Below are 10,744 nucleotides of genomic sequence, written 5' to 3'. Positions count from 1 at the left end.
ACCTTTCATCTGAGTTTGACAAACAGGTAAAACAAACCAAGGGCTCTAAAATAGCTCCTCGTGGTATGCCTTTAGATAGCTCCACAGTTCTATCCACTGCTCGGTGACCACAGTGCATCACATGAAATGTCGTTGACTATCTGACTCAATATAGCAACACAAGAACTTTCCACCAGAATCACTCGGTCAGAAAAAAATATGCGACCTGTCTTCAAACTGTAGAGAGGAGACGTGCAGTTGCATGATGAGAAAGCACATCTCAAGGACATCTCACATTTCTGATGGCCATTAATGGTCCTGTTGCAAACAGAAATGCTGCTTATTCCTCTCGTGCTGGTGTTTGCAGGAGTTTCTCATGGTAAGATGCCATGAATCTTATGAGTAAATACAATTTATTTGGTATTATATGTTTTAAGAAAATAGTCTGAGGCACTGTATGAGTAATACACTCAACTAATATAAACAAAAGTAAGTGTGTTCATATATGCTGATTTATATACAGTATATGCTTCATAGTCCAATACATATTACTATACCAATGTAAACCTATTTAAAAAAGGATAACATGGGTATCTCTTTGGAAATCCAAATATGAGAGGCTGTACTTAATCAAAGATTGTGTTCCTGTTAGAATTTTACTGAACCTCAAAATAATTAATATTTTGTCACATTTATGCAGCTGCTGATGTAAATTATATCAGGTAAAAGCAAATAACTTTGGGAAAAACTATTTTTTTTGGCATTACTGTTAAATTACCTAAATAGTCATGTCATCAGCATTTGTATTTTAGGGTAATATTGAGTTAATGGCTCAATAGATAGCTTATGGTAGTTGAAAGAATATCCTGAGGCTCTAGTCTAAAACTGACCTGTTTTATTCAGTTTTATCTACAGAAACCAAGACTGTCTGTGATGCGACCCAGTTTGCTACATGTCATGGGACCCTGGGAGAACCTACATATTTACAGTTGCTGCCAAGTGCCGTTGGACATCAATTACTTTGCAAGAAAATGACTCAGAATGGTCTTACAGGGGTTTTTAGATTAAAAAAGAACCAGACTGTGTTCTTCAATGAGTCCTTCACCTCACCTATACAGGACCGATGGCACTTTGTTGCTGCAAACGGTACAATAATGATCAACCCAGCAACAAAGAGAGACTCAGGAACATACAGAGTAGAGATCCACAATGAAGAAACAGGGGCGCTTGTGGCAAATACCACAATACAGCTGATTATTTTGGGTAAATTATTTATTTTTCACTTGGCATAACATAAACTTAGAACATTGCTGTCCAGGTGAATTAGTTACACAAAAACTTACACAAAAAAGAAGTACAGTTGTTGACTTAAAGTATAAGTCAAATAGGTTTAATTGCATTTTTTCCTTTCAACTGAGAAAAGAGTGAAAATACAATATCATATGTTATTACACCACAAATTAACTCTGAATCTAAAGTGTTCATTTAGGCCAATATTTACAGTCTGGCACCACAGCAGTGTATTATGAACAGTTTTTACACGTGGTAAAAATGTCAATATTTATCCACTGATAATGCATTTTTCTCAGGTACACACAGTACTGTGAGATCCATTTTGACTGACAGGACCGACAACCCCAGCAAGATGGAAACACGTGTTTGTGAGTATGTCTTGTGCTCAATTGGTTAAGTGCGTAATGTATCCATTCATTCATGTATTTCATTTCATCATGTCAATATTAAGTGATATTTGAGATTTTCTTTATAATTATTTAGACATTATTTAGTCTGTTTAGCATCACCTTCACTTGGAGTGGTCCTGATGTGTGTTCATTTTCAAGAAAATTACTCTGAATGGTTATACAGGGTTTTTAGATTTAAAACGAACCAGATTGTTTTCTTCAATGAGTCCTTCATCTCACATATACAGTACAGATGGCACTTGGTTGCTACAAACGGGACTATAATTATCAACCCAGTAACAAAGAGAGACTCAGGAACATACAGACTAGAGATCAACAATGATGAAACAGGGGAAACTGTGGCAAATACCACAATACAGCTGATTGTTTTTGGGGAAATAATTATTTATTTTTTCACTACTCAACTGAGTCACGATAATTGGCATAACATAAACTAATAGCATTTCTGTCCAGGTCCAATAGTTATAACACTTTTTATTAAAAACTTTTTTTTTCAAGAGAATATTCCTTTCAACTGAGAAAACAATGACAATACAACATCATATAAATACAGCACAAATCAACCCATAATCTATACGGTTTTCACACGTTGTCAAAATGTCAATATTTATCCACTAATAATGCATTTTTCTCAGGTACACACAGTACTGTGAGATCCATTTTGACTGACAGGACCGACAACCCCAACATGACGGAAACACGTGTTTGTGAGTATGTCTAATGCTGAATTGGTTAAGTGCTAAAAGTATCCATTCATTCATGTATTCAATTTCATTAAGTCAGTCTAGTGATACTTGATATTTTCTTTAAAATGATGTAGACATGGTCAGTTTAATAGCAGCTTCACTTGGCGTGGTCCTGCTGTGTGTGACTGTGTATGGGGGAGTATACTACGTCTGCCAGAGGAGGACACACACACCCAAACCAGGTCAGACTATAGATTACAAAGAGACATGATTTGACCTGGGAAGGTGTGAAGAAATTTGGCAAGTAAATCGAGTTACAAATAAGGGGATAGAACTGAAAGTACAAAGAAACACAATTCCAGTAATACAATTTCCTAACTGTCAGATGTAAAAGTCAAACATTTGTCTTTGGTGGTGATACAGTTTGATGAATTGATTTGGCTACACTATAATGTCTTTCTTTCTTTCTTTAATTTTCTGTGTTACTTTCCTTCCTCTATCTCTATCTCTCTCTTCCTCTTTAGCTGAGTGTGTTGAAGTGGTGTATGCTGAGATCAACGTGCTGAAAAAAAAGAACAAGCAGCCAGAACAGAGAATGAGGGAGGAGGAGGGCGGAGAATATTCGACCCATACGAGTTTTTCAGTGGCCGAGGCCCATGCTGATGCCGATATTTAGAGAGAAGGGTGGCCGATGGCCGATATATATCATGTACGCAACATTTGTGTGTGTGTGGGGGGGATTGCATCTGAGAACATACTGACAATTTAATCAAAAAATTACAAAATTGCTGAACTTAAATGTATTTAATACTGTTATTGTCTGCATTGTCTCTGTTTGCTTATGTAGGTCTGCACTTTGCACTCTGCTTATTATTTTAAATTAAAAAAAAATGTCCACAAGTAATCAAAAAACTAAACTCTGTAGAAAAAAACCTGACCCATATCTCAGTTGCCCTCTAGATACAATATAAGATTACTAGACTAGTCCTTTAATATTCTTAACGGGTGCTTTCTCACTGGTTACACAACCGTTTGTAACTAACGTTGGGTTTCTTATAACTATCAAATGAATCGCTTACGATAGCAGATTGTTGACTCGAGATGAGAGGAGGGGTTCATCAACCAGTCTTCATTCTCTGCCTCAGCTGACTGCAGGTGCTGCTGGCTTTTCCCCCTTGAGAATAGTTCTGCTAGCTGGCTATTAATGTTACTCTACTGGTGGCAAGCTTTGCAATGGCGTGCGCATGTATATGAGCTCCATCTATGCAGAAAATATGTTTATGTTATGTAACATGCTTAACAGCGCCAGACCACATGCTCACCAACAATACAAGGTTTCACAGTTACACTTGCAGATGTGTCTGCAGACATTTTTTTGATAATCGTCTTGTGAGCGCAGGCATCGGCTGGTGTCGATTAACTCAAAATGCTGGATATCAGCCCGATTAAACTGTGGTCATAATGCTTATGAAATGAATGAGTGGTTGAATATTTTGATGCCTCATCTTGAAGAATAATACAATGCAAAAACATAATAATAACAATAACAACAATAGCTGTAACTTCCTTTTATTTTTTTCCAAACAGAGCAAAGTTTTTCATAAGGCAGGTGAATGATAAAAGGCAAATGGAGTTAACAACACTGACATACCTTAAGAGGGATGGCACAATAGCATTGCTTCTTCAGAAATACATAGACATGTCAAGTCATTGTAGGACACCACTCTCGACTTGCCACATTATTAATCATTTACAAGTTTAGCCCTATGGCTAATTATATCCTTCTCAAATACAGGAAATCCACTTTTGATTGAGTTTTCATTAGATTGACTTAAGGATTTTTACTAACTGCAATGTCTAATGATAATACAAACACAAGTATAAATGTATGTCTGAGTTCTGATTAATAGTCTACACATCAAAGATGTCGGCACATTCATATTTCATCTACTAGGGGGCAGTGTAACATAAAGAAAATATTAAATCGACCGCTGGTCTGTAACTGTTAACCATTATCTATAGGCACACCGTTGGTGCATTTGCACAATCCTGTTTTTCTTTTCTGTTTTCTTTAGTTTTTTTCTAACCCATGGCAGTATCAGGATCTTCTGCAGCCTTCTTTATTTGACTGTGTCAGTAGGAATATTGTACATCTACATTTTAACATTTAAATACATCTCAGAACAAATTGGTGTTTGCCTTATGGCAAATTTTTAAGCATTGAAAATACTCCACACGCGGTTGTGAAGTTGGTGCTTTATATGATTACATAGAAATACCAATATATTTGGAAGTGTATTTAAAAACACATACAGATACAGTATATCTGAAAAGAATATTTGGTGATTTCAAGTAATGAAACCCCTGAACAAAAATGTGTGTCCATACTAAAAAGACAGAAGAAGTGGTCAGAGCTGAAGGAGACGCTGGAGTACGGGGAGGTCAACCTATCGAAATGTCCCCCACCTGTGGAACAGGAGGAGGGTTTTCCTTGACAGTGTATGCTGAGATACAGTCTGGAAACCAGAGGGGTCAGTCTGTAATTCACTGTATGTGATCAATCTGGTGCTCTTTGCCATCTGTTGGAAGTACAGCACAATGTCTGTCAGATGAAGAAAATGAGAGAAACTTTTTTCACATGCAAGTTCTGCTTAGCTCGAACTTTGTCTCACTGCTAGTGTTTATGTTGCATAGGACACGACAGGAAAGCTACATGTTATTGTAAATAGCTCAATACATTATTAAATAAATGTATTCATCTTCTGAGAAACATAATAATGAATGCAGATTTAAATTTCCGATGTAAATGATTTATGTCAGAATGTACTTTCTCTGTCTTAAAATCATGGAGCCTTATTAGTTTATCTACCATCAGTCTGTGTTTGGTTGCCTACTGCAAGTGTGTCAGTAATCTCAAGAAGCTTCATCACTCACAAATACATTTCCTTTCCCCAACCATCATCATACTCATTATAGTAGGATCACCATGAATAATTGATATTCAACTGTGATAGTCTGATACGCCTTGTAGGCAGTGGGGCCATGTATATCGCTCTCTGTTGGACACTGGTGAATGTGAGACTGTATTAACACAGGGGGAAGTGCAACCGTATAAGAATCTAAGATTACACCAGATGTGTGAAAGAGGCACAAACACAAAGTCTGCATTTCTTCTTCTATTTCCTGTTGTTTCTGAGTCTGGGTCTGAGTGTGAGACTAACAAAAGTGATGCAAGTGATTCAAAATGTTACTCCAAAATTGTGTTGTGTGAAGATATATGCTATCAAAGCCTCAACTGCTCAAATTGCGCTTTAAAAGTTTTAGCTTTATTACCATTACCATGTTTCCAACTTTTTTGCTAACCATCTTGATGTGAAATGTGTCTTGTTCAGCACGGTGTGTGTTTCTACTTCTTATTTAAAATACTTTCTACTTTAAAGTCCTACTGATTTAATGTATGATTGTGTGGTTGTGGGCGATGACGAGTTCTGAGGTGAGAATAAAGACACCAAACAGGAGGCTACACTTTCTGCAGGCTTGGTTATGATGAGCCAGTGGCAGCACAGAAAAGATCTTATTTCACATCACTATTTCTGTTCTTATTCAGTACACTTCCAAAATGTGGACTTTGTATGTTGTTAGACATCACTATGTAATGCTGCAAACTATTCTTCACAATGAAATGGGGAAAGGTACACAAATACAATTCCCCTTCATGCATTTCCCCAAATGTGTGTGGTACAAATAAATAAAAGTGTTCAAAATATACTTCCTTGTAGTCTCGTCTTTTAGATCAGAAGGTACTCATGAACATTGTAGATCATCATAGTAGCGATTTATTGGCATTAAAGTATCATTGACATATAATGGCTTTATCTTCTGTCTCCAGGGCTCCAGTATAGTGGACATAAATCAATAGAATCCCACATTCCTGGCTTATCTGACAAGTGATGGCAGGTGTACAGGAAGAGGCACTGGTGATTGGTCACCTCCGTAGTCAGACAGGAACCAGGGTAGGGGTCAAACCCAGACTGTGCCGAGACGACAAAGTAGTGGATACCTAAATGCTTCCCTCCTTTGAATGGGTCAAATAGGTGTCATTAGCGTCACAGCACTTTTTACAAACACTTTTCAGGCTGCAAACAGAAGCAAAGATGAAGATATTTCACTGTGTCTTTTCGTTGATGGGAGCTGCTACAGGCACAATGATTTCACCTTTTATCTGAGTTTGTCAAACAGGTAAAAAAAACAAGGGGTCTAAAATAACACCTTGAGGTATTCCTTTAGATAGCTCAACAGTTCTATCCACTGTTCGGTGACCACAGCGCATCACATGAAATGTTGACTATCTAACTCAATATAGCAACACAAGAACTTTCCACCAGAATCACTCGGTCAGAAAAAAATATGCGACCTATCTTCAAACTGTAGAAAGGAGATGTGCAGTTGCACGATGAGAGCATTTGACCACAATGTACAGATAAGGCTTCTAGAGGTACTTACTTTAAGGACACCTCACACTTCTGATGGCCATTAATGGTCGTGTTGCAAACAGAAATGCTGCTTATTCCTCTCGTGCTGGTGTTTGCAGGAGTTTCTCATGGTAAGATGTCATTAATCTTATACAATACAATTTATTTGGTATTATATGTTTTAAGAAAATTGTCTGAGGCACTGTATGAGTAATACACTCAAACAAAATCAACAAAGATATGTGTGTTCATATATGCCGATTTATACATATGCTTCATAGTCCAATACATATTGCTGTACCAAAGTAAACCTATTTTAAAAAGGGGAACGTTTATGCAGCTGCTGATGTAAATTATATTAGGTAAAAGCAAATAATTTTGGGAGCAACAAAAAATGTGGTGGCATTACTGTTCAATTTGCTAAATAGTCATGTCATCAGCATTTTGTATTTGAGGGATATATTGAGTTAATGGCTAAATAGATAGCTTATGATAGTTTAAAGAATATCCTGAGGCTCTAGTCTAAAATTGACCTGTTTTTTTCTACAGAAGCCAAGACTGTCTGTAATGTGAGGCCGTTTGTTCCATGTCATGGGACCCTGGGAGAACCTATATATTTACAGTTGCAGCCAAATGCCATTGGACATCAATTACATTGCAAGAAAAGAACGCAGAATGGTTATACAGGGGTTTTTAGATTAAAAAAGAACCAGATTGTGTTCTTCAATGAGTCCTTCACCTCGTCTATACAGGACCGATGGCACTTTGTTCCTAGAAACGGGACTATAATTATCAACCCAGCAACAAAGAGAGACTCAGGAACATACAGAGTAGAGATCCACAATGAAGAAACAGGGACATTTGTGGCAAATACCACAATACAGCTGATTGTTTTGGGTACATTATTTATTTTTCACTTGACACAACATAAACTGAGAACATTGCTGTCCAGGTGCATTAGTAATAACACTTTATGTTAAAAACTTACACAAAAAAGAAGTACAGTTGTTGACTTGAAGTATAAGTCAAATAGGTTTAATTGCATTTTTTCCTTTCAACTGAGAATAGAATGAAAATACAATAGCATATGCTTACAGCACAAATTAACTCTGAATCTACAGTGTTCATTTAGGCCAATATTTACAGTCTGGCACCACAGCAGTGTATTATGAACAGCTTTTACACGTTGTCAAAATGTCAATATTTATCCACTCTGTCAAAGGGTATCCATGTCGAGGGTCTTTAGTGAAGGCACAAAGACAGCAGGGAGACCAGGCTCTGTAGTTGGTAAATTTATTTTACCTCCTCCATGTGCATAATCCACAATGAAAAATATGTAAACAAAAATACTGGTATAAAGGAAAAGAAAAAGATATTTACAAATGGTATATCTACAATCACTAGTACAAAGTGGTATACCCATTCTCTATACTGAGGCTGTGCGCAAACATCAGCCTCACGCTTCTGAAATCCATACAGAAGAGCATCAACTAGCTCACTAACAAACTCTTATACAACGACGTTCTCACCACAGAAGCCCCACTCTACTACTTTGCCAACCCTTTTAACGTTTAGCTGAACTACCCATAATTGGCCCATACTACCATAGGCTCAAACCACAGGGGTAAATTCATGTGAAATGCAATACCCTTTAAACAGAGTTAAAATGCTACCAATAATCATTTGAACTCAATCAGTCCTTCACAATAATGATGATGGCAGTTATACATCACATTCACAACTGTAAAACTTATAACGTAAGTCATTGATTTCGCGAGGGAGAAACTATGTTCCTCGCGAACCTGCCCAAACCATAAATGCGTCCCAGGACGGGAGCGCACTTCCTAATACAGGAAACAAATGTAATGGCGACCAGAACTCACCCCAGCTCGTTTGGTGAACATGTAACGTAGGTACACTGTTTTACATCATTTAGTATATATGCAATGACAACGGAATGACAGTGATTTGACGGAGCTATATTTAGACAATATCACGGAGATTTTAAACATCGGTAACTTGTGTGTGTAGTGAAATGTTTGGCGTGGTGACAGTGGTAGGTGTGCACCCTTATGCTTTCACACACGCCCGCAAAGATGAAAGGGATGTACATTAAGCATGGTAGATATGTCCGTTGACGTTTAAAAGAATACTGAAAGTCTGTTGTGTCCGCCATTAGGACACAGTGAGGACGCGCTTAAGAATCGCGGCATCACACACTCATAATGCATTTTTCTCAGGTACACACAGTACTGTGAGATCCATTTTGACTGACAGGACCGACAACCCCAACAAGATGGAAACACGTGTTTGTGAGTATGTCTTGTGCTCAATTGGTTAAGTGCTTAATGTAACCATTCATTCATGTATTTAATTTCATTATGTCAGTATAATGATACTTTATATTTTCTTAATAATTATTTAGACATTATGTAGTCTGTTTAGTAGCACCTTCACTTGGAGTGGTCCTGATGTGTATTCATTTTCTAGAACATTACTGTGAATGGTTATACAGGGTTTTTAGATTTAAAACGAACCAGATTGTATTCTTCAATGAGTCCTTCACCTCACATACAGTACTGATGGCACTTTGTTGCTACAAACGGGACTATAATTATCAACCCAGCAACAAAAAGAGACTCAGGAACATACAGACTAGAGATCAACAATGATGAAACAGGGGAAACTGTGGCAAATACCACAATACAGCTGATTGTTTTGGGGAAATAATTATTTATTTTTTCACTGCTCAAATTTTGTAGTAAAAAAAAGTAATGTTTTTTTTTAGGCAACTGAGTCACGATAACTGGCATAACATAAACTAATAGCATTTCTGTCCAGGTCCAATATTTATAACACTTTTTATTAAAAACTTACACAAAGGCAAAAAAGAAGCACAGTTGATGACTTCTTGAATTATAAATCAAGTCAGTTTGATTGCATTTTTTCAAGAGAATATTCCTTTCAACTGAGAAAAAAATGACAATACAACATCATATGTATACAGCACAAATGAACCCATAATCTATACTGTTAATTTAGGCAAATGTTTACACTTGCACCACAGTTTTTACACGTTGTCAAAATGTCAATATTTATCCACTAATAATGCATTTTTCTCAGGTACCCACAGTACTGTGAGATCCATTTTGACTGACAGGACCAACAACCCCAGCAAGATGGGAACACGTGTTTGTGAGTATGTCTTGTGCTCAATTGGTTAAGTGCTTAATGTATCCATTCATTCATGTATTTAATTTCATTATGTCTGTAAAGTGATAGTCTGTACAGTCTAGTGATACTTGATATTTTCTTTAAAATGATGTAGACATGGTCAGTTTAATAGCAGCTTCACTTGGCGTGGTCCTGCTGTGTGTGACTGTGTATGGGGGAGTATACTATGTCTGCCAGAGGAGGACACACACACCCAAACCAGGTCAGACAATAGATTACAAAGAGACATGATTTGACCTGGGAAGGTGTGAACACGGGGATAGAACTGAAAGTACAAAGAAACACAATTCCAGTAATACAATTTCTTAACTGTCAGATGTAAAAGTCAAACATTTGTCTTTGGTAGTGATACATTTTGATGAATTGATTTTGATGAATTTTCTTTATTTTTCTGTGTTACTTTCCTTCCTCTATCTCTCTCTTCCTCTTTAGCTGAGTCTGTTGAAGTGGTGTATGCTGAGATCACCGTGCTGAAAAGAGAGAACAAGCAGCCGGAACAGAGAATGAAGGAGGAGGAGGGCAGTGTATATTCGACCCATATGAGTTTTTCAGTGGCCAAGGCCGATGCCGAAGCCGATTAGAGAACAGGGTGGCCGATGGCCGCTATATATATAATACCGATATCATGTTGTTTGTTGCCGAACTTAAATTAACATTTATTTAACACGGT

General features: G+C 37.2%; 1 protein-coding gene and 1 long non-coding RNA gene across 2 annotated transcripts; both read left to right on the top strand.

Annotated features, from left to right (window-relative positions):
- The first annotated feature begins 275 nt into the window (after positions 1–275).
- On the top strand, positions 276–10,744 carry LOC116217956. The gene is made up of 5 exons (XM_042702762.1): positions 276–1,242; positions 1,569–1,640; positions 9,964–10,035; positions 10,169–10,276; positions 10,507–10,744. Exons 1-5 carry the CDS (start codon positions 1,011–1,013, stop codon positions 10,653–10,655), a joined length of 633 nt encoding a protein of 210 aa, XP_042558696.1. The 5' UTR covers positions 276–1,010; the 3' UTR covers positions 10,656–10,744.
- Positions 1,877–4,040, top strand: LOC122128555. Its single transcript, XR_006151436.1, has 3 exons — positions 1,877–2,389; positions 2,503–2,610; positions 2,893–4,040. It is a non-coding gene; the product is annotated as an uncharacterized LOC122128555 (long non-coding RNA).

This window comes from Clupea harengus, chromosome 20 (genome assembly GCF_900700415.2).
Source record: "Clupea harengus chromosome 20, Ch_v2.0.2, whole genome shotgun sequence".
Classification (NCBI taxonomy): domain Eukaryota; kingdom Metazoa; phylum Chordata; class Actinopteri; order Clupeiformes; family Clupeidae; genus Clupea; species Clupea harengus.
Note: the sequence above shows the minus strand (reverse complement) of the source record. Positions and strands in the feature narration are given on the sequence as shown.